General features: G+C 39.3%; 1 protein-coding gene across 27 annotated transcripts in view; it reads left to right on the top strand.

The window, feature by feature from the left end:
- GTDC1 (glycosyltransferase like domain containing 1) overlaps window positions 1–15,912 on the top strand; it is a 396,065-nt gene extending 380,153 nt beyond the window's left edge. For 23 of the 27 annotated variants that reach the window (XM_053214999.1, XM_053215007.1, XM_053215005.1 and 20 more), the window contains 3 exons: window positions 3,223–3,293; window positions 3,996–4,087; window positions 9,205–10,342. In XM_053214999.1, coding sequence (XP_053070974.1) covers window positions 3,223–3,293; window positions 3,996–4,087; window positions 9,205–9,288 — 247 coding nt within the window. In that variant the 3' untranslated portion in view covers window positions 9,289–10,342. Of the gene's footprint in view, window positions 1–3,222; window positions 3,294–3,995; window positions 4,088–9,204; window positions 10,343–13,617; window positions 13,943–15,548 lie in introns of those variants that run through there. The other 4 variants (XR_008295325.1, XR_008295324.1, XR_008295323.1 and 1 more) reach the window with 3 other exon arrangements.
- Window positions 15,913–25,412: the final 9,500 nt, after the last annotated feature.

The raw sequence follows: 25,412 nt of genomic DNA, 5'->3' as shown, positions 1-25,412 counted from the left end.
AGCCCTGGGCAGATGGACCACTACCACTCGGCTTCACGCTGGCTCATTTACTTAGTGTTTTGCAATCCTTAATGTGCACAGCTGGCAGCTGAATGCAGGTTTGATACTAACAGTTTAGACATCTTTAGATGTAGCAGATGGAAAATTTTACACAAATAAAGTAGGAGAAAGTGTGCAATTAGGTTTTTATCTGCAGTTACATGATGCATCCTCTGTTTTAGTTTAGAACATCACCTTAGTGGGTGGTCATGATCTTTCCTTGTATCCAGGCCCTACCTTCTTGACACCACATTTGATGTTGGCTAAATGCCCAAGTACCAAACTTTTGTTTTTGTTGAGTGTGAATGAAATACGGAATGCAACAATCAGCAAAGCAAAAGGCATACCATCAGTGAGATTGTAACAGTCCAGTACATTATGGCTACATTCCTTGCTAGTTAAGTCACTATGGTAAAATCCTTGGCAGGATTTTTTTCAATAGTTTATTCATGATGTTCATTATTATGAGTTGTAAAGAGTATGAGAATTTCATTTTTAAAATGTCTTATGGAATGTATCACTTTCTTAGATCTTGTAGACATGCTGTGGAAACCATAACATAAAATATGAGTTACTTACAATAACTAATTTTAATCCCATCTGCTAAGTATGACAACATTAGCATTTCCACTTAATTAAAAACACCCTTAAAGCAGCAATGTTTTAATCACTCCATTTTATTTACTCTCCTCCAGTGTCACTTATAATTGTAACTTTTTATTTTTTAATAATGAGGGATTTTTTTTTCTCCTTGCATCACACAAAAAAGTGCTGTCGATAATTAGCAGTCTTCTGTTATTAGTAGACTCAGGTGTCACAACTGTGTCTCATCCTCATTACAGTAAAAAATTTCACCTATCAGATTCATTATTGCTAGATAATGCGACTGAGAGCCTTTGCAGGCCCTCCAGAAAAGTAATTCAGCCAAGCAAAATTATCAGCTAATTATATTTAGAATCAAAAGCCCAACAACTATTTGCAGATAAATTGTATGAATTGAAGTGAATAGATCTGAATATTAAGATTCATAGATTTAGCAGATGATTTGTTAATTGGAATAAAAAGGTCATTTGCTAGTCATTTTAACAATAGATCAATTGGAACCCTATTTATTATTTAACTGGTAGTGCATAAGAATTGAAATGGTGAATAATTGTATTATTGTCATGAGATGATCATTTTCTTCAACATAGCAAAATATGAGAAACTTATGGCAATGAATTTTACAAATTTCTTTAAAAATATTATGGCCTATGTAATATATTTTAAAACATAGTTCTGATCTAAATAATCTAGATAATAAAGTTTAGTATTTAACAAGTCAAAATTTTACCAACGGTGGTGGCTGGTTTGTGTGTGTGTGTGTGTGTGTGTCTGTGTGTGTATTTCCTTGATGAATTAGAAATATCACTACAAATAAGATAATTTGTAAATAAAAGTTGAAATCCAAAATTTGTAAATTTTTTCTCCCTAAGTCAAATAATGCCACTCTTATCTCACTGTATTTTAATTAGCAGAGGTTTTTGGAAGTGACATGATACATGCTCATACGATGACTCAAAATGTAACTTGGCCTGCAATTTTCTTTCGGGGAACAGAACACTAATTCAAATCCATTATTAAAAAGCAGATAACATGTGCACTTTCTGAAATGGCTGTGACTTCACTCTTTTGATTTTGTGCAATTATAAGAGAATGTTCATATGTATTTACTTTTCGATTGGCACAGCATTTTAAAACTGAGTGTCTTCAGATAAAGTGCGTATTTTCTTTTGGTTCATAAAGAGTCTCACTGGTTTATGTGCTCAAACTTTAGACACTGTTTTATAATGCAGTTGCCATGTGGTTTATAGCTGTATTTGGGATAAGAATTCCTATGCATACCCTACGTCTGTAGAGAAAAAAATCTATTAGATATTAGTTTGGATTTTGAAATTAATAATGGGTAACTAGATCCTGTGCCTTTTCACTATGTTATCTTGTAACTCTTGTCAGTTCTCAAGCAAAACTTTGAACTCAGTATTTTTCCAAACTTTGCAGCTCAAAGTAAATACCTTTCATTTAAACTAATTTCAGTCAACATAATAAAATAGAGAAAACATCACCCACTTAAAAACAGCTTAAATTGCATGTGCTTTGTCACTGTAAACAAACAAGGTAAACATTGACATAACTTCAAATTATTCTTGGGTTGAAAAAAAATCTGCAGTTCAAAATAAAAATCCGCCTTTGGTCAACATTTTGGATGCAATTCAAAGTCTCTCATAAAATAAACATATTTTAGAGAGTGCTTTGAATTTCACTGTGTAATTTCTAGCCAACAGAAATTACAGTGGTATCTTTAAGGTTTATTATATGTCAGATCAATAGCCATTATACAGGGCCAACAACCTTTGAGATGCAATACCTTCTCTCTGCTTAACCCTTACTACTATGACATGAAAAAAAAAAAAAAAAAACAACTTCCTATAGGTGTTCCTTGGAGAAATCCTCTCAAAGTGAAACTTTCTTGCTTATTTGTTTAATAAGAAAGTATTCTTTTCTGATAAAATGGAAAATGAGCTGAATTTTTGGCTAAGAAAGTAAAATTTTCATTAAGGTAATCTCCATGAGGATTTTTCAGTAAAAGGGGAATTATTTTGCATTCTACAAAAATAACAAATTATTTTGAAGCATGAGCTTAAAATATAAAAATGCCCCAACAACAGATTGTAAATTTTTTTTCTGATGCTTTTAAAAGTGCCTTGATCATTTCTACGGCTACAATGTTAAAGTTAAGTATTTGCTATTTTATTTAAACATTTTTGAAAAATGAACATTCTGGGGCTTTGCAGCATTATTAAGAAAAGCTGTCCATACTTTACCATGTTGTTACATGTGTTTATCTGCTGATTATAAAATGTGTTAAACAGTATTTTAAAAACAAAAAAAAAATGCAGAGCTGCGCTTTGATTAATTCAGTGAACAAAACATATGCTGTTGGTTCTGTTCTATGAAATTCATATATGATCAATAAAATCTTTTAAAAGAGCAACTTTGGCTTTAAGGCTTGGACTGCCGACCACGTTTTTCATCCCAGTTAACTCAGGGCTCATACTGTTAACTTAGGCAAACAAAACCACTTTCTGGCTATCAGAGTAATGTCCTTTTAATATTTTTTTATCTTCTCTAAAATTTCTTTAGGTTGGAAGCTGTGTATTGTGGTTGCTACCCACTTTGTCCCAAAGATTTGGTTTATCCTGAAATATTTCCAGGTAGCCTCTTTAATGTACTTTCATCTTGGTTGAGATTTAATACATGATTCATGCTAAATTAGAAAGTTTGAAAATAAACTTAGGCGGGAGCAATTGTTTATTTGGCAAGTCAACATGTTAGTGTTAAGGAAAATTTTATGTGTTTTAATACATTAGAGTAAGCTTATATTTACCATCTGTTCTTTTAAGATAACAAAAAAACAAGTTTTCAAATAGCATTCTTCATTGTTAGCATACACATCCCATAATGATGGATTTTTATAAGCAGGTCAGTGTTGCTGCGATTGCTTACAGATTTTTTCTAATGATATACACAGAGAAAAATCGAGGACTGGAAATCACACCAAATTATTTAAACAATTGACTAGTTAATAATATGCAACTCTTGTACAGGGTACATACAGCTATAGTACCAGTTCTTTGAAAAAATTCCCATCACTAAATATATCACATATGCATTGTGTTACATTAGAATAATGTATTTTAATCACCCAAAGGAGATGTCTAAACAGCACAACTACACAGTCTTATTTAGCATTAAGCATCCTTGTGAGCTGAGGTAACCTTATAAAATCATGCTTAAATAATGTAAAACACGAGGCAGCACAGAGCAATATGCATTTTTAATTAGTAAAGTGACTAATATCGAGTGTGTGCTTTGAGGTTTTTGTTTCATTAAAAATGTATCTGTTTTTCCTGCAGCTGAATATCTGTATTCTACACCTGAACAGCTTTCAAAAAGGCTCCAGAATTTCTGCAAGAGACCAGATATTATAAGAAAACATCTTTATAAGGTAGATATTGAGGAGAGATTTACGTGGTATAAATGCCATATTGAAGTACAAAGAAAAATCTTTTTAAAAAAAACATTTAATTAACATACTAATGTTTAAAGGAAACATGCTAGGGAGGGATATTAGTTGTTACACTAACAAGGATTAATTAAACTGGATGCCAGTTGTATTAACCTAGGTCTTATGAAATACGTGCACTTAATGCATGGTACATGCTTTTTTTTTAATTTATTGTTTTCTAAGATGACTGTCCTTTACACTTAGCCCCAAGAGGCTTATAAAAATGAACCTGGATTAATGTAACTCATTAGTTTAAAAGGAAGTAAAGGAAAGATTCCACAATTATACTAATGAGGATAAGCCTTTCTTCCCATCATAATGAAATCTTCAGGCCTCAAAAATTCAGGTGAATGACATTCATGAAGTTTGGTGTTCATTTTTTAACTACTTTGAAGATGATTTTCAAGAATCAAATGTTTCCCTTATCCGGTTTAATAAAATGACATAAAAATCCTCAGTTTGTTTAGAATGACACTGCCCGTCTCCTCTCTGAATGGCAAAGGCAGAAAGAAAATAGTTTAAAGAGCATCATCATGCAGTCCCCTCCTTCATTATCTTTTTTTTTTCCGTTGTTTGAATCAAGAATTTTACATTGTTGAAATGACAACACAAAGAGGCCCTGCTAAAAGTCTAAGTAATTGAACTGGGATAAATCTGCTTTATGAGTTTGGAAGGTGGCTCTAGGCCATGAGTAATATACCTTTTTATATTCTTTGAATGTAGCATCTTCATTTTACATAAATTCAGTATAGTTTACAATCTAGCAGTTTTATAATCCAGTATATTTTAATTTTCCTATGTTAATGTATAACCTTCCTACATGAAATACAGTTTGCTGCCTTTTTTCTCTCCTTTCTCTTTTCATGGCCTAAAATACATATTTACATAGTGATACATCAAAACAGGACTTTGTTTCTGCAGGAAACAGTTAAACTTCAAGAAAAAGGGAGAGAACCAAAAATGCAATTTAACACCCAATTTCAAGCTCATTATCTTTCATTGTCTATTAACTTGGCAATGGTTCAGAAGGTAGCTCATAATAGTTTAAAATGCTGACTGAACAGTTCCAGGCTTCAGTATTACTCCTTGAGTCAATACGATTGTACCGTATACAGGGAAGCTCCACAGAGAAAATAGGTTTACATCCAAACTCCCTAATTTTTTAAGTTCAGTAGCGGTCAGATTTGTATCAAATGTTAATCAAGTAGTTTTCCACGTGACAGGCTATCAAAATGTGCAGATTATGAAAATGGAAGAAATAGAAGTATTTATGTAAATGGATTTATTTTCTGTATATGACACAGATCTCTTCAGTGAATTCACCATCAAATTACTAATCTCTCCCTGCCTTCTGGTGAATTTTAGGTGAAGTTGTGCTTGTTTTTCGGTTTTATTGAGATATGACTGACGGTACTGTGTCCGCTTACGAACTACAGTACCGCATAATGACTTGACATGCGTTTATTGTGGAATGGTTACCACCATACATTTCATTCGCATCCATCATCTCATGTAGATACAAAAAAAAAAAAAAAAGAAAAGAGAAAGAAAGAAAGAAAGAAAGAAAGAAAGAAAGAAAGAAAGAAAGAAAGAAAGAAAGAAAATGTTTATATTCTTGTGAAGAGAATGGTGAAGGTTTTATAATGCTATTCCCACCATCAAAATTTAACGGTTTTTAACTTTGCTTCAGGTTAGGCCTCATTATCCCTGTTAGTCTTTGTTTACAAATTCTTAACCATTACAAAAGTTACTGTGACAAGTTACCTTTAGTTGCAAAGGAAAACAGACATCTGGTTGAAATATTTTAATATGATACTCTATAACATAGCTATAATTATTTATTTTACAAACAACTTCTGGAAAAACTCTGAAACATTGTCAGCTCAGTGGTAATGCTGTTAGTATATCAAATTGTTCTTCATACAGCTTAAAAGATAACCTACGCCTTACATGTTATTTCCTGTAATTACTTTTTACATATGTTTTTAGACTGAACATCCTCAAGTATTCCAGCTCCAAGTTTTATAAGTTAATATTTCATGTGTAAGCATTTATAGGAATTTGTATGTATAATTCTTTTTTATGTATTTTTGCCGTGGATTTTTTTTCTTATAAGCCTATTATACGCTTTCAGAGGTGCCCTCATTTATAGATCTTGATGATATTATATCTGAATATTAGTCTTAAAATTAATAAATTAGTCCAAGAATTAAGGTAACCGAGCTTTGTGATGCATTTTTCAGGAGAAACTGGTTAAAAAAAAAAAATACAGGAAAGGACCACAGATTTAGTTTGGTTATTGTAATAGGATGTAGAGCCAAAACAGAAAAAGGATGCCTTCTAAAACTTTACAATTAAGATATAAACAGCTATGCTATCTTTTCACCTTATGGTTTATAAATACGCACATTTTCAGGTGACCTTTGCCTTCACTAAATACAAGAGAACTATTCCCCCCAAGGCAGTATTTTCCTTACTTTTCTTATGCAATGGAAGAGTCTTTTGTGTGTACTGTTAACGAGAATGTTGGGGTTTTTTTTAGACTTATTCCATTGGACAGTGCTGTTTTGCTTTTATAAAACATATGCTTCTAAGATCTAAAAGGATAGAATGTCACTGAATTCTTTAATTTGCTCCTTTTACATTTTTACACCTTACTCTCTTTTTTTGTCAAAAGTTTACATTTTAAAATCATCTCAACTGCTTTTCACATAGGGTTCACTTTAGGATAGGATTTTTCATATGGATTCACACTTAGAAATTTAATGACTAGAATAAGGCTACTAACACTTGGCTTTCTTCTCACATGAGACATTATACTTTCAATATGAGTGAGAGTTTGGGGGCTATAACTTGAAGCAGGATTTGAAACAGAATGCTAGTAACTGAAAAGCAGAAACAGAATTGGATACTTTTTTTTTTCTTAAAGTGGCTCTTTCTACTACAGAACACTGTGCCCATGACTTCTCACCTGAAATGGTTTCAGATTTGAAATGTTTAAATTCCTCACATGCATGCAAGTATGTTCTCCCTCCTCCCTCTCCCTGTCTCCCTCTCTCTCTCTCTCTCACACACACACACACACACTTTTCTTAAGATCTTTCTTAAGAGAAATACAATGCATACTGAAATTAAATGTTTTTTAAGCATTTTAAAAATCTAAAACCATTTTCATAATTTAAAAAATCTAAACCACCTCTTTAAAAAGTTTACATCCAAGTTTAGTCATTGACTGCAGCTTTCTCGTACTTTCAGAACACTTCCTTTTCTGAGTAGGTCAGACACATTGGCCACATACTTGTCACACAGATTAAAAATAGGTTTCATTTCATCCACGATGGGGAGCTTTTTATGACTCCAACCTAACTTGAACACAAGATTCTAGAAGTAATCATAAAATAATTAGCCAAGGATTGACTTCTTAACACTAACAATAGTTTTCCCTTTTCCAACCCCGGTAAGCTCAATACCATGAAGTTGTATTTTTGCCTCCTTTTTACTATGTGAGTTTACTTACTGAAAATTCCCAACAACCTTCTGAGATCAGTTCCTTATGTTTCTACAGACTTTTCATCATTATATTTTAAAATGCTTTAGAGAAAAAATTATGGGCCTTATATTGTTACAAATACTGAAAAGAGCACAGGGCACAAACAGGGCACTGTGTAAAGTAGATACTGCCCGGACTACCCGGATAGCTTTTCGTTCCCATCCTATTTCTCATTTATTTTTATTTGCAAATTGAGCGACATTCTGAGTGGGGAAAAAAGAGATGCGTTCTCTCCTGTGCTTTCTGAGAGTGACCTGTGTTTCTCAAGATTGTTCAAATGCCAGCTGCTGGTTTTTATTCTGTTCTCCTCTTCACGTACTTCAACATTCTGGAAACCTTTATAACCTGCTCCTAATTGGAGGAAAGAAGAATTTTCAGATTTCTGCCTAAAAATGCCTCCAAACAATGATTAAGCTTACAGCTGACATTCAGTGCGCAGAGAAACCATTTGTGGTTGTCTTAATTCTATCAGCCTCTGTCTACCCGGACCACAGCCAGGCCACTGTAAGTTTCCTTCAAGGTACTGGTCACGTTATAGTCCTCTTTTAATTCGAGATTACACTCTAGATGCCAATAAGGTGTTGCTCACTTGTATTAACACTCCGAAGTCATTGCTTGTTTCCTTAAAAATGAAAACGTAAAAGCTTGTGACATTTTTAGAACTTCTAAAAATCTCTCAACTGCACGAGCACAGTTTAAGGCAACTTCCCAATCTCTCTCCCTCCCTCTCTCCCTCCTCCCTAGTCTTCTCCCTCTCTCCTTCACTTCCTTCCTTGATTTCTTTTGGCTTGGTTTTCCTTTGGTTTGTCTAAGTAAAATAAAAGCAAAAACCTTCAGCACAATAGATACACTTTGGGTGATCAAGAACAGTGAGAGGTTTTGGCGGCTTGTTCTTCTCTGTTACTCATTTGTAGCCTGGCTCTAGGTGAACTTCTTAGCCTGTCTCTCTGATTCATCTGTAAACTTAGAAGAATTTTTTTTCTCCCTCAATTCTTAATAGCATCCCCCCCCCGCCCCCCGTCGAGGTACTGCTATAATGAAATAACGAATATAAACCTGTTTGTAAACTCAAAGTGCTTTATGCGTTTAACGTAGGAGTGATGGCATTTCTCTTGTGCCTTAGCCACTTAAAAGTAAAACTCACATTAGCAAAAACATGGGTTAAGGGCGTTGGGTGTCTTGTGTTTATAAAAGTTAAAAGTTGGATGATAAACTTTGAGCAGCCATCATCGCTCACATAAACCAGGAAATATGTGCGCGGTGGAATGTACCCATTTGCGAAAAATCGGGAGCTTTCCCGTACGGTTGAAAATACAGTTCCACTTTAAACCAATCAGAAACTGGGATTTCCTGAGTTGATGAAACTCGAGAACCATGTACTTGGTGGCTTTTTGAAATCTAATTGACGTAAGTTATGCAAATTTGCAATATGAATTTTGAACATCCTTTCATCTTTCGGTTGTTAATGCTTCTTCCTTGCTTTCTCTTCTCTCCCTCCCCCTCGCAGGGTGAAATGACTCCTTTTTCTTGGGCGGCCCTACATGGTAAATTCAGGTCTCTGCTTACAACAGAACCTAGGGAAGATTTGTGACAGATGGGGCTAAGTCACAAACTTGCAGCCTAAGGCAGAATCTGTAGAACTTTCCAGAGTGTGCCCATATTTACCTGATCAGAGAGAAAAGAAAATCTGCAGAGGAAGCTGAGCCTGGCTGCTTGTCATAGCTGACACAGAGCCATCTGCCACAAACCTGTGGCGGCTTCAGATCTCCCATCCCTGCCACCACCCCAACTCAAATTAAATACAGATTCCTAGAGACGTTATGATGGTTACACATGTCCTCGGCATCACATGGAGGAGACTGTTCAAAAAAATATGTGGCCTGTTGTATAACCGCACTCATGTATCCCATATGTGGTGCCACATTGAATTTCCGGTTGAATCCGTTTTTATCCTTTGTACTGGATGACATGGTGCCTGAATTCTTTCTTTTTGCCGACACGATGGCAGCCGAACTGCAGCTTCAAAAGCTCGCACTTGGCTGTGTTTCTACCTAGGTTGCCAGGTTATCATCGGAGCCTTCTTGTGTCCTCAAAGGGCCACAGGGTCTGAAGGGAGGATCAGAATGCTACCGGACTAATTGGGCAGCCATCTCAGAGTTGTTTGTGGGCAAAGGGCTGCTTTAGCACTTTTATTTTAGCCAATTAATGACTCTCTGGCACGGGGGTGTTTAAGTGAAGGTATTAATAAGGGGTCTGGCAGGTATTCCCATGATCCGCAGAGTTACATTTGCATTTAATTTATTTTAAAGTTGCGAGATAAACAGCTGTAATTTGGACAAACATGGGAAATACACTAAGTGGAGCCATCTTGCCCATAAAATGAACACTGAGATACTCGTTTCAATTTTTTTCCCCCCGGGGTAAAAATAGAGAAATCAAAATACTTCTAAAAACAGTAATTTTGATATAAATATTCCTCAAAAATATTTGCATCCAGCTACAAATATGATCTTTTCAAGATAAATCACTTATGATTCCAATAGTCAAGCTGCTGTATTTGTTGACATAAAGATGTTTTGAACGGCTAGATTGTAAAATAAATTTTTAATAAAGTGCCTACTGCAATTTTTAATTAGCATATCTCATTTCTGTGTAAGAGTGTACATCTATCTGTATGTTTCTCACTGAACACTTTTCTTGTGTCAGAGACAACGAATACAATTGTTTCTTTTCCGGTTGTACAAGGATCTGTTTTGCAAATGTTTGTAAGATATTATGACATTTCCAAGATTTTCTTTGCATTCTGGAAAGCAGGAGGTAAACATTTGTAGTCATTAAGGTAAAGTCTGTTGATAAACCATCTTCTGTTTACTGACAGGTAAATTGTAAGTTTCCTAGCTTTTGAAACAAATAACTTTTATACACTACAGAGTGAGGAACAGCCAGGGAGAGGAGGGTAGGCAGGGGCCAAGTGTGGCCTTCCGGCTTCTAGAAGGATTGACTGGTCTAGCAAGCATCCGAGATTGAGCAGGCAGTGATTCAGAATTCTAGAAGGGCCCATTTGACAGGTAGCAAAATCGTCAGCAGGAGGGCCCATTTGACAGGTAGCGAAATTGTCAGCAGGAAACAGATCAAGGTCAAGGAGCCAGACCGAGAGAGCCCTCAGGATAGAGGTGATCTTACAGATCAAAGAAGGCAGGAGTTCAGAATCCCTGAGGTCTGAGAATTTAAAAGCAGGAAGATTAAGAAGCAGAAACAACAAACTCTATCTCTGCACCGAGTCCTCTCCCTAACCAATATGAGACCCTTAACGCATGACTGGACATCACTGCTCTGGCTTCGAGTCGTATCGCTTGCAGGGAAGTCACTGAACAAATTACATCCTCACTCATAAAACAAAGGGCTCAGGGATTATTTCTGACGTCCCTTGTGGTCTGAAACTGGGGAACTCGGAATCTACCAGGGGTGCGCCTTTTGAGTGCAAACTCGATGTCAATATGCCTAAGAGGTTCTTAGATACTTCTAGGCAGGGTTTATCATCTAAGAAGATGAACTATACCAGTAAATTTGCTTCAGTCAGAAGATGTCTTCTAGAAATAATAGTATGATCTCACAGCCAAGAAACAGTGTTGAGTTTACTGTGTTTTACTATCCTGAAAACAATGGGCTCCCATCTCAGTGTAGACATAGTTGAAAGTTACCTGTGTATGGAGGGGTTTTTTTTTCCTACACCCATAAACTCAAATCAGATTTTGTCGTTAGCCATGCCCAGCATTCCTTCTAGAATAAAAATTTACATTAAAGTTGTCACTTCTTAGAACTATGCTATCAGACTTGGTCTCAGTGCAAGTGAGCAATAAAAAAATTTTGTAAATGTGTAATTCTTAACAATTGAAACTTGAAGTGTGTGTGTGTTTTGTGTGCTTCTCAAACCCATTTTGTGGATAGAGTGTTATTAAGTAAATTAACCCATGTTTCATTGAAATCACAGGATAATTGATAATACAAGTTGACTTTTTTTTTTAATGTTTATTTATTTCTGAGAGCGCGAGTGTGGAAGTAGGTGGGCACAGAGAGAGAGGGAGACAGAGAATCCCAAGCAGGCTCCAAGCTGTCAGCACAGCTGACACGGGGCTCAAACCCACAAAACTGTGGGATCATGACCTGAGGCCAAAGTCTCATGCTTAACCTACTGAGCCACCCAGGTGCCCCAAAGTTGACTTGTTAATTCGTAGTTCCCTTACTCTGAGTAAAGAAATTGAACACTCTCATTATTTCTTATTTTGAGTATGGTTGTTGCAAATTTTGATCTTCCTTTTTTGGAACATTCAATCCTGTTAATTTTATTCTTTTAAAATAAATTATTAAGCCAATTTCAATTTTAAGTATCTTTAAAAGTCTGCTCATTATCAAGACCTTGATACAGCATCCAGGATATACGTGCCATGAATTTACCTAATCTGTGTTTCTGGTTAGGTGTTTCTGTAATAAAAAGCAGGGCACCTGGTTCTTAACCTATTCACTTATGCCACATTGATCAGGAATAGGTCAGAAGACCTTTCTCAAAAAGCTTGCGGTTTAGTAAGAATCCTTCCACTATGGCTAGGTGTGAATGCCCTGCTCTGACTCTCACATCTTCAGACATGCCACATAAAGATGGCAGCAGAATCAGGAAGTCGATGGAAACTCGCAGCCACACAGGGCTGCACAGATTCATTTCAACACCTTGAAATGCATCTGGAAGCAAAGATTTCATTTTATGTTGAAGGTGTTAATTATATTTGGTATTTTTAAAAGTAAAATCTGTTTTTGAGAAAGCATCTGCTACCCAGAAATATTATGAGCCACAATAAAATTTTCAGTTAAGTCTCAAGATACTTTCTGTGGGTGATAGAATCAATTTTCAAATGAGAGTCCATGCTGTCTTTTAATGTCGACATAGTCTATGTGTTTTATTCTTCTGCTGACTGTGGACAAGTATCACCCTAAGTGCCTCTCTCTTTCAGTGAAAAATCAGGTAGTATTTAATATTAGATCTTATATTTAACAAGGAAGAGAATATGTTATAAATCACTGACATGAACACATTTCATTTTAAAATTTGAATTGAGATATAGGACAACTAATGCTTTTATTTTTAAGTGTATTTATTTATTTTGTGAGAGGCGGACAGACAGCAGGTAGGGCAGGGGCAGGGAGAGGGAGAATCCCAAGCAGGCTGTGTGCTGTCATCGCAGAGCCCAGTGTGGTGCTTGAACTCATAAAGCGTGAGACCATGACCTGAGCCTAGATCCACAGTTGGACGCTTAACCAACTGAGCCACCCAGGCGCCCCTAGGAGACTAATGCTTCCATGGTAAATCCTCCCTTCAAGGCTGTTCATTAAAATGTAACTGGGAAAGTTTAAAAACATGCATACAATTCTACATGCTGCTGAAAGCTTTGTGCATTTGTGATTACAACAGGACAACAACAACAACAAACCATGGGATTTACAGCAAATGTACACTAACTTTTAAGTCAGAGGAGTGATGGTAGAAGGCACAGACATGCAACTGGGAGAGTAACATTTACTCTATGATTAGTGGCTTATTTCTGAAGCTGGCTCATTCTACCCAAAGTCTTTTCACACTCTGACTTTTTACGTGTCTTACATGTTATTGTTAGATGTGCCTTCTGATAGGAGCTAGGACTACTTTGGTTAGTTTTGCTACCATGCCTTCCTTAACATTTCTTGACTCTAAGTTACTGATCCGGTCAGATAACCATTTCCCTTCAAACAGTGGAAGAAACCGTCCTGCCAATTTTGCATGAGAAGACTTTCCTCTGCTTACCGGGAGCCAAGGACTTAACCTTGATACTGAAACAAATCATACTTTGAAAAAGTCTGACTTGATTGTCCATGGGTCTCTTTTTCCTAGGGCTGCTGATCACCATTTCTCACTAATTCCTGTAACATTACAAACTCAAGATGGAAAACCATAGTTCTGGAAACTCCCTTTTGAAAGGTAATGGGAGGAAGAAAAAGGATGATGTTACATGAGCCAGTCCTTGCGTCTTGGAAAATTCAGAGCTGTGTGGTAGAGCACAGAGCTGTCTGAGCTCCTAGCCACAGTACCTATCTCCCATACTGGCACCTGTTCCCTTTCCTGTTGAAGACAGGGTGAATTGTGGACTCTGTCCTTCATTGCGATCCATGGGAGGGAGTTCTCTCTCATGTCTTTGGAATTCCTAGCTGTACTTGAGGTATGTATGACTTCAGGGACCAGGATCCTCTCTCACCCTACTGGGCCCATTTTCCGTCAGTGGAATGTGGGGTCAGTGTCTTCAGGGACCCTCCCATTATTATTACCTGAGTGATGATGCCTTCTTCTCCCTTGCAACTCTATGGTTATGAGTTTCAACCCTAAGACAGGTTCATAATTGTTCTCACAAATGAATGTGAGGAATTGCTTCTCCTTGGGAGATACTCCAAGATGCTTGTTACTCTCCTAACAGTTACTGCATTTTTAAATAGCTGACCTAAGGTGGCGTGCCAGAAGGGACTTCTGGGAATACTTGAGCGATATGTTTCTCTTAGGAATTTGAAGTCCTTTATATTTGACAATTTAAGATTTCCATGATCACCTCACAAATGAGAAAATTAAGGGGTCGTCTAAAGGCATATTTAGGAACCAGACTATGTTGTAGAAACAGAGACTTTTTGCATAAGCCTTCCCCTCCATGGGATGGTGTCATTGTCACCGATGTGTCTTTCAGGAAGCACCAAGGTCAGTGTGCAGGACTATTGGACCCCTAGGCAAGAGAGTGCAGGGGGTAGCAGGGAGCTGCTTTGTGGCCTATGTTGTTGGTCTTGAAAGAGGCAGGAGAGACCATGCAGTGAAGCCAATGTTGTGTCTTTATTGTTACTATTACTGCACCTGCCGGGAGGCATTCAGCCTCCACGTCCATCATAGGGCCCACCATGCCCTGTGGTCTTTACACGCGGCTTTATGCATATAGGTACCTTCCCTGGCCCTCCTGGTAAGCATTTGCTTTTGAAACCTGTGGAGAAATTGAGGGCCTAAAGAGAAGCCCAGTTGCTGTGGGTCCCCTGGTAGTAGAGGCAGGTGTAGAAACAGCTTCTTACAGAAGGCCATGGTCAATTCAATTGGTCAAGACCACCCTTGAGGGAAAGGGGCAAATCTCTCTCTCTCTCTCTCTCTTTTCCTCCCCTCCTTCTTCCTTCTGCTTCTTCTACTGGCAGAAGGAACATGGGTCGATAAGTTGCCAGTACCTTTCCGTAGATTTATTTCATGTTACTCCTGGCCACATTTGTATTCTAAGTGACCATAGAGGGAGGAATGTATAAGAATTGATTCCTGGCACTAAAATTTCAGACTCTCTGGCACCTGCAGTACTTCTGGAGAGCTGAGCCTTCTCTGTTGCCTTTCACCTCATACCATGATGAAGTTGCTTATCCACATAGATGGGAGGCTGGCCCTTTATCCAGAGGCAGCCCCCACGATCTCACCTGGTGCACAGAGGGTCTAGGATACAGGGGGCAGGTGGCATTGGCGGCAGAGGCACCTTTAATTGTGCAGCAGAGGACTGCTTCCTCTCATCCCCAATAGATAACCCAGAAATTACATCCTGAAACTTATTTCCCCGGAAAGAAAAGGAAGGGGAGGGATAACTTAAAAAGAAGATACTTCTAATATGGTATTAGACTGTAATTCATAGGGAAATTTATGCCTGAGATATGAATTTCTGAAAATAGGGTTTTTTTTAAAAAAGAGAAACACTGACACATCCTTAATTATAGAGTAATAAATACCAATGGTATATTATCTTCTGATATTTCCTTACACAGATATCAAAGCATGCAGCTGTTTTTGAAAACTGATAATCAAGTACAATGTAAGTATATTACATCTTGTACTTACAACACACCCTTCAACTAAGCAACCTCATGGAGTACTTCACAGTGAGAACCAGAGCTGCTCATAGTAGAAGCCTAACTGAACAAATTAGCCTTGAATTGTAACTTAAGAATCGTAGTCAAACCGAAATGCCTGTCCTTGCCAGGAAAGGCATTCCAAAGGAAAAGAGCATGCCAAGTAAAAAGCCTTTGCTTCAGGATTATGGAGGCAGTTCTCAAAAGCCAGCGTAACTTAATGATCAATCAGAAAAATATAGAGCAGTAACTACACAACAAGAAAGATATGTAAAAATTGTACAAAGCGTTAATAGTGAATGGGGAGGTAGAGTGGGATTTTAACAGAAAGTATTACACTCTTAGAAAGCTCTATTTATTGCTTTTAATCCAGGCAGCAAAAGAAAGACCAACATGGTCAAAGAAAAGTATGTGGACAAATGTGGGGGGCAGGAAAGGAAATGAAGGTCAAACAAGGCCAATATGATTCAGAATGAAAAGGAGGGAGGAAAGTATAAGGAGCCAGCTGCAATTACTAAATGTTACATTAAGAAGAGCTGAAATTGAGAGGGGGAGGTATGGGTATTTTACTAAGTGGATTAATGTCCTCTTCTTGGGGTGTCTGAAGTTGCAGATTTTAATTTATTTGGTGCAGGGTTTTCTTGTGAAATTCTTAAGGGGGTGGAGGGATAAGTAGGGACAATTATAAACAGAAGGTAGAAAAGGGGAACATACCATACTTTTCATAAATTTAACTAAAATAAACAGGGTTTGAAGCCATGGACAAAGGTAGTCAACAAACTATTTAGTTCATTATAATAGAACTTAAAGGAGAATTAGAGGTACATACAAAAAAAAAAGACAAAAACACCCACAGAGATGTGTCAAGCCAAGGATTTTGAGTGACTTAGAGGCTAGTTTATTGCTGCTCTCCTTTCTCCACCCATTAAAAAAAATAAATCATAACTCTGGCATGTAAAAACCTAGTCATGAACATCATTTATTAATATAAACTTAATCCTGTGCTGTTCTTTGGTGGGTGGTAAAAACATGAACTAACAACAACTGGCCTAACACAGGATGATTCTCTCAAATACTGGGAAGCCATAAGGAAAGAGAAACTCCTAATATTCACTTTATTTATTTTACTGAAGGATAAAGTCAAAAAGTGGGGAGGGCAGAGCCAAATCAAAGAAGGACCAGATGCTTCAAGGAGATTTTTAAGTCTTCCTAAATATGTACCAGAAGAGGAGATGGGCTTGGAACCTAGTGTGATTTTTTATCAATTTATTAATCTGCTCACCTATTACCACTTCTGGGGGAGGTGGGAAAGCAGGCTGTCTGCCTTCTACAACCAAAGAGATCAGGGCAGAGACTTAAGCATGTTCACATTCCCTGAGTGTAACTCTGCTGTCCTGGGGCTGGAACCAGTCTGCAAAGGTACTGGGTTCAAGCACACGCCTGGCCAATAACATTAGAAATCATTTAAACTGAAAATATGGATCAGGAGGTACTTAAGAATTACTGATTCACAACTATTAATCGGGAATGCAAATTGCATTATTCAGTGGGTGGGCAAATCACTGAACTGGAACCACATGAAAAGGCACTTTTTATAAAATCTGTGGGGGAAAATGACATTGGTGAAAAATACAAATGAAATGGGAAAGTATCATCTACAAAGAGGAAGATCCTGTAAAATGACTGAACAAGGTGGCCTGGTGGCCTTCAACCTGGTGCATCGATTCTGTCAGTAAATAGATAACTGACAAAGAGGTGAAGCCTTCTATTTCTAAAACTGACCTAGCAACAAGAGGGAGAAAACACAGAGGAGTACATTGCCCCGTGGCTCAGGGTGACCCTCAAAGGTCGTGTAACTCTAGTGTTAAAAATGAGGGCACAGAACTAGCGGTTTGTAATGCGCAGTGAGTGGGCTTTGGATTCTGAACACTCCTTCATCTGTGGAGAATTCAGCATATTGTGGAGGTGAACCAATGTCTCATATCCCAGGGACAGGGTGATCTGTAATCATAGTTAAGAGGAAAGTCATCAAAGCACACACCTTTTCCTTTATTCCTCATGAGCTGCAGAGCCATGGTGGGGAACTCGTGCTCTCTCTGTGCTTGCTGCTATCTTCCCTGGCTTTCAGTCGGCTTAGCTTTTTCTCTGGATTTCTAATGCTGTGATAGCAGGCCAGGAAAAAAAAAAAAAGTAATCTACAAAACTGAAAAACAAAATACGTGTGTGCGTGTGTGTATGTGTGTGTGCGCGCGCGCCGTTGGATTTCGCTGAAGATAAATGAATTGCAACAGTCTAAGCACCAAATTTTAAAACTTAAAAAGTGTGAGTAATGGGAGTTTTGAAGAAGCGAAATGTGCTCGAGCGGAGTATTTATAGTCCTTTTTTTGTGAGAGGGCCCCCAGACCTCTGGGTGCATCAGCAAACTGTCCTCCTACCGGAGCGTGCAGCTGCGATTTGGCCCCAGGCACCACCTACCCAGAGTCACTACCAAATGCATTTTACATTTGCACAGATAATAAAAGTGGGGGGGGGGGGACGAAAAGGGGCCGCTTTCCCCCTCAGCGTTCCGTGTTTCCTTTTGTCGCGGCCGTCAGCTGACACATGGAAACTGTGCTGTACGTTTTCCTGCCTTTAATCTGTAATTAAGGATTCCTTGTCTGGGGCTTGCTACTGCCTCTTTTCGCCTTCCCTCCCGGCCTCTCGGGTCTTCCGCTCCGGGTCGGGTCTGGCCCCGCCGCCGCAGGCGGGGGCTCGAGGTCGCCCGGCTGGGCCGCGGGGCAGCGGGGACGCGGCGGGGCGCGGGGGCCTCGGCCCGGCCCTGAGCTCGCCCGCCCGGGAGCGCGCGCCCCGGCGCTGCCCCGCCCCGCCCGGTCCCGATCCCCCTCCCCCCCAGCCCCCGCGAGCCTGTGCCCGGCGTCGGGGCCGCTGCGCCAAGGCTGCCCGCAGCGGGACGGGTCGCCCGCGGGTCCCCTGGAAGCCGCCGCCATCGCCGCTCGTCCTCTGCCCCGCGTCGCGGCGCCTCCGCAGCCGGCGAGCCCGCGCTCCCGTCCTCCGCGGCGCCCTCGATGCCCTGCGCGGCGCCGTCCGGAACGAGTGGACGGCGATCTGCACGTCTCCGGGCGCGAGGAAAGGGAGCAGGCGGGCGACGGTGAGGTCACGGTGTCGTGGCCGAGCCCGCTCGGCTGCGTAGAGCCCCGAGGCGGAGGGCCGAGCGAACCCCGGGCGGCGGCCGCGCTCACGCCCACGCCGGCGCCCACAGTCGCGGGGCTCCCTTGCAGCCCCGCGCGCTGGCGCGCACCGACACTGACACGCACCCCGCCACGCGCGTTCCGGCACTCACGCGCTGCCACGCACACGCGCCGCGTGGCCCACCGCTGCCCTTGCTTGCGCGGGGCGGGAACCTTCCCTGTCGGAGCCCGGGGAAGGCAGCGCAGCTCTTGGGGGGGTGGGGGCAGGACAGCACTCTCTCCAGTCGTCGAAGTATTTTACTGAACTGGGTTTCCGGAGTCGGCCGCAGTCCTCAGTGAGACGCTCTGATGAGGGTGCACTGAGCAAAAGCAACAGTACTGATGTCTGTGCCCCCTCCCCTTAAAGAAAAGAAGATTATCTTAAGCAAAAAAAAAAAAAAAACCAGAGGAGGGAGTGGGGATGGGCGCAGACACTCTCCAGGCAGAGATTCTGCTATTAGCTTAAATTTTCTTCTCCTTCTCTCCTATATCCCGACGTGTGGTTTAAATCCTACCCCAGGCCCCCAGCGCTGTCCTTTTCACTTCTTACCTGTGTTTAGGATTACCAATTTTGTTTCTCCTCCTAACCAACCACCAATTGGTTATTTAGGAGGAGAGGGGAAGAGGGGTTAAGAGGTATTCAGGCAGGAGAATATTTAGAAGCATCGCGTTTCTGAAACACTTGTAATTTCGGACGTTTAATGTCATTTTGAGGTTTCTAAAATTTTTAGAGCCTCCCTGCACTAGTATTATTTTTTTCGCATTCGATGTTTATTTGAGTGTACACATTTAGAATTGTATGTGTAAGAGGAAAAAAATCCCCCTTGTCCTTGGTTTCACCAATGCCGTTTGCGTTATCGTCTCTCTTTCCCACCAATAGAGATCGTGAGCTAAAGTGGCTTTAGGCCATGACCAAATAGAAGAAACCTTAGAGTGTTCATGACCTCAGTTGCCATCCATCTCTCAAGATTCTACCGCCTCTGTTTGAAATATTACTTGAATTGTAGACTTGGAAATATGGGTTGATGGGTTGGTTGGTAGGCTGGTTGGTTAAAATGTGAGAAAAGCAGCCCAACGGTAAACCGAGGTAGGGGAGGTTGGCCTACATAAGCCTACCCTTGAAAGGCTGAACCAGAACACGTGGGAAGTGCATGGAGAGGAGACTGTCGCTAAACAATGATAACCAGGGCTTTCAAAAATCATAAAACTGATTGAAATATCCGATTCATTATTTATTCATCGCAGCACAACTTTGCAAATCCAAGAATAGTGTTTGAAAACCAAGTGCCTTCTATTTTGTACATCAACTCAGCAGAGGGGTCTCCCTTTCAAAATGTAGCTAAAGGGTTAAAGCTGTAATTTTAGAAAAGTATCTCAGGAAACGACATTAAGATCTGATACATTTCCCTTTATTTCTGGCAATAATATCCCCCAAAGGAAAAAAAGAAGATCTACTTATTGATATGATGATAATGTTTCTCATCATGAGTACAAGTGTCAGAACGATTCCTGTTTGTGCAAGTGTTTTTAAAACTGCGAGGACACTTTCACTACTATGAAAGCTGATAAGCCAATGAAGGAGAACTTCTTTTAACTCCATAATAGCAGGTTACATAGTAAATGAACACGATGGTCAAAGAGCCAATTATGGTATAAATATCCGTTGTTTACACAGAGGTGTTAAATGAGCCTTTGGAGTACAAAGGATTAGGCCCGTCTAAGCTACCATTTGTTCTTCAACCTATTATGTCTTTCCTTTAAAAGGCCAGTGCCACTGTAGGTAATATGCACACAGAACGTACTTCTCTATGTTGATTTTAGTTTGCTTTATTTCAATGCACACTGTTGTTTACTTTTTAAAATTTAAATAAATGTCAGCATTGTATAATTTCTATGTTAACAAAGCAGTGAGCAAAATCCCTTGTATGTTTATAAAATATTATTGTTTAATTCACATAGTTTAGAAATTCCAAATGTTGAGAATAGGAAGGAGGCCAAATACCATCTGTTTATAACTATGATGCATCGTAATATGTGTACTTTTAAAAGGAGTTTGGTCAATCATGCCACTATTTTATCTGCTCGGAATATGTTGAAGATTTAAAATGTAATTTACGGGATTACTTTTAGTGCATGGCGTCCAACTGTGAGTTGTAAAGAAATCCGTCTCTTCTGTTTTTCTCAAATTAATCATGTAACAGCCCCAATTAATGGGGGCTGTTAAACGGGTCCCTTTTTGCTTAGCTCCAGAATTCTTCTAACTTTGGCTCAGTCCACCTTCTTGATGCTGATAAAAACTCCAAGGACAAATGAAACAAAACACTCCTAGCTGTGCCTTTCTGCCAGGAGATAGTCACTTAGAATGGGAGGCAGGGTATGGTAGCTAATAATTAGCTAACATCAGCCCTGAGAAATTACCTGTGAAATATCCTTTGGTTCTGGGTTGAAAAACAACATTTGACACTCCCTGTTTTAAAATAGTACATTCTTGTCCCTGAGACTTCTGATTTAACTTATTTATTTCGAATGCATCTAATTGCATACCATGTAACAAAGGGAGTACACTTACTTGCAACAGACGAGCAGGTTTGGAGGTTTTTATATAACTCAAGTTATATAGTGAGGAATTTTCCCTTCCATAATAAACTAGAGAAACTCAGCAACCGAGCCTTCAGTTTAGGGCAGACGTTGTGTTGAAATCCAGAGGTCTTACACCGTGGGGTCTCTTTCCAAGAAGAAGGAATTAAAAACTCAGAAGGCCTGATAAAGTTTGAAAATGTGGCAAAAACATTTATTAGCATAATGATGGTTGCTTGGTTGTTTTTTTTGTTTGTTTTTTGTTTTTTTTTGGCAAGGTAGAATCAGTAAAAAGCTACTCCTCAAAATGCTTTTATAGACAAACGCATGCAGAAATATGAAAACACACTCCCAACGAGCTGGGCATGTTCTGGATGTTTTACTTCTCAGTTGAGTGTTCAACGGGTGCTCAATAAAGTGGTTTCTCTCTTCATTTAATGATATCTGTTTTCTCAGACCTTTTAGTTTTAGCAGCTTCATCTAAAATTCTATCAACGAAGAATATTTACTTACAAATAATTAAGAACACTAAGAATACCTTCTCTAAGTAAACAAACCCATCTATACATAATTGTTTTTTTCAATCTAATTGTTACATTTTAAATGTCTATTTATTTTCATTCTGGTCAGATTTTTTCCACCCAAACAATGAATCCACGTGGTCTTACCTAGGCTTGTTTTCTTTTTTTTTAAACTTTTTTTAACGTTTATTTATTTTTGGGACAGAGAGAGACAGAGCATGAACGGGCGAGGGGCAGAGAGAGAGGGAGACACAGAATCGGAAACAGGCTCCAGGCTCTGAGCCATCAGCCCAGAGCCCGACGCGGGGCTCGAACTCACGGACCGCGAGATCGTGACCTGGCTGAAGTCGGACGCTCAACCGACTGCGCCACCCAGGCGCCCCTCGTAGGCTTGTTTTCCAGTTAAGATAAGAAAATGCCAGACTCCTTTTTCTTAAGTAGTGGCTCAAGTGTACAGAGACAGTACCAAAAAGAGAGAAATGTGGGGGGTAAGAAGAGAAATTGGAGAAAATACGGGGCAAAGGAGGTAAGGGAGCCGACACTAGAGCTGGGATGAAAAGGGCTCATCATACAAAACTTTCAACACTGCTTGAGCGCCATAAGCTATAATCATTAAAAGCATCATCCTTTCCAAGTAAAACTTAGATTGTTGCATTCAGATATTAAACAGCTAAGGGAAACTCTTAAGTGAAATTTGATTGATACTTGTGGATCAGTTTTTCCATTCAAGTCCAACCTTCTTCAGTGAAGCTTGCCCTAGATATCCATATTCACACTGCGGGAGACAGAAAGAGGAATAGAGGCTCTCTTTGCTTTCAAGGCATTTACAGTCTACAAGTAAGCCACGGATACATAAAATAAATGAGACTATGTATAAGCATTGTTATATATGCTACATGCTGTAGGTGTAAAAATAAAGACTGTTTTAAATGGACAAATTATTCAGACATGCTTTCCTTCTGAGCACCTTGGCTAGCAGTGAATTTCTAAACAGGTTAAGCAAGTCCTTAAATGCCTAACCCCTTTGGAACTCGACGAGTCTAATGAATTGTGGTAGGTAATATAATCAAAATTGAAATTGGCACATAGGTGCTCATTTCGTGTTCCCTTTAGAGCTGAGTTAGAACCATATCCACGATTCATGCGTGCACATCAGTCATTGTAGAGTCGTGCTATCTTGACAACCAAAATCACTTTATAAAATATACTTTAGTAAGTTACCACAGAGCCCTGAAGTTAAACCATATAACTTAATCAATACTGAGTGGGCATTTCTGGGTATCATGTTTAAATTGAGTAAGAGATAAAAAGAAAAGAATTGAGAATAAAAAAAAAAACGTATGGGAAACTATTTGCTTCTCCCAATTAATATAAAACATGCCAGAAGCTTTTTCTCATTTTGCTTTTTATGAAGAATTACCGACCCAAAGAAAAGTCAGATGAGGACTACCACTAAACAAACAATAAAAGCAACAACAATAACAACAAACCTTGCTTGTTTAGGAGAAAAACATGAAAAAGTAATAAATTCACCCATTTTAAAAATTAAGAAGAAAAGACATAAAATTTAATACACACAATAAATAATAAATATTCTTCAGTTTCCTATGATGGCTAATTAAGGGAAAAGCCCATGTGAAAAATTTGGAAGAGAGACGAATAGAACAAGGTAATTAACTCTTTGCTCCTTCAGCCTTAAAGCAGAGGGTAAGATTTCTTTTAAGTTTGACCTGCAGCAACCTCAGAGATCAAATCTGCCTTTACAAAATAAAATAAAAGGAATCCTAGTAGCTCTGCAGCTCAAGCTCCAACCTCGTTTTTGGCCCCACTCTGATGCTGGTGCCCCAACACCGCAGTCCCTGAGGGCTTTGCTCTTTGATTAAATTCCTGCCCCTAACACAGATAGTCTGCCGCTGGGTTCTTCCTTGTTCTATTGGACCTCTCTTGGTGGCATCTCCTCTCTCATGTTCGTTCTTACCATGTTTGGTTAGTCCTTGGTAGTTGAAGATGCATTCTTTTCATCCATCATCTAATTTGGTCTTTGCAATACTCTTGTGAAAGAGGAAAACCAGAGCTTTAGTTGCAAAGTTCATAAGAAGCGCTCAAAATCTTACCACTGGCACGTTGCGGAGCTGGGACTGGAAGTCATACCACATCATGCCCAGTTTCTCCCTTTCCTTCAGACTGGATCTCATATTTGAATGGTGGTTATGACAGTAAATCAAAACTGCAGTCTTTGTGGTGGGTAGAAAGAAGGAAAAGGAGGAGGAGCAGGAGCAGAAGGAAGATGGGAAATAAGAAGAAGAAAGGAAGGGGAAAAACCAAAATGATCCCTGCAGAGTTTTCTGTGATGTGGGGAAGAATAAATCTTTAAGTTGCTCCCCTTCTGCTTACATAGACTAGGAAGGAGGAAAGCACTTCCTAAAATTTGTATCGTATGAAGGAAAAGCTAATTCCAAAGCTATCACAGTGTTTTGTGCTTTCAAAGATAGAGACCTGAAGTAGGTAATCTACTGACAGAGCTCCTGAATGAGTCTTGGATGTGCATGAGTAGGCCACAAGCTTGATTTTGAGTGCAAGATGGAGAACTATTCTGTTTAAGAAATTAATAGGAATTTGGAAAAATTGAAACACACACACACAGACACACACACACACACCAGAGAGAAAAAGAAAATGGTCAAAGAATGGAGGGACATAACTTATGTCTTAAAGATAACATAGCCAGCAACAAATTCCCCAGGGTGGGATAGAGTTGATTATTATTTTCTTATTAAAGGAGCATATTACACTCCGTTCTAAGCTTATATTCATTCCAATGTAGTCTCCATTTGTAACCCCAAATCTCCACTGAACGTCTGAGACACAAAACTGGCTTGATTTAGTTCCACATTTGGGGAATGAAGGCATAGGGAAGGCGGCCAAGGGTGACTTTGCAGAAGGTATGATTTAAAACGAAGGCATGGAATTTTGTGGAAACAGGAAATAAGGACAAGAGATGATCAGGAGAAATGGAGGCCCTCTGAGAATGAATACCGAGAAACGAGGAAACCCATAATACAGGAAGTCTTGGGAAAACCAGCTAATTTTTATGTGGTAGACACTTGATATTTTTAGCTATTCAACATCTACCTAAACTTCTGTTAGAATCTGAAGTTCCAGTTAAGGAATTAATTCTTTCTTGCTAAATGCAGTCAGGCCTGAGGATTGAATTTCTGCCTCGAATAGAGGAACCAAAGAAAACATTGGAATTCTAGTGCCATGTTCCAGTCCCAACCCGGAACAGCTCCACCAGACTATTTCTACCAAAAGATAGCTGTTGGGGTCTGCTGCTTAACCTCCAGCCTGTGAGGTTCTTCTCAGTCCCACACTCAGATGTCCAGCTTCTCCTTTATATGGTTCTCTATTAGGATTCTGTCAGGGGCAAAGAGCAGAAAGATCTGGCTCAACTGAGT

Source organism: Acinonyx jubatus, chromosome C1, assembly GCF_027475565.1.
Source record: "Acinonyx jubatus isolate Ajub_Pintada_27869175 chromosome C1, VMU_Ajub_asm_v1.0, whole genome shotgun sequence".
Taxonomy (NCBI): domain Eukaryota; kingdom Metazoa; phylum Chordata; class Mammalia; order Carnivora; family Felidae; genus Acinonyx; species Acinonyx jubatus.
Note: the sequence above shows the minus strand (reverse complement) of the source record. Positions and strands in the feature narration are given on the sequence as shown.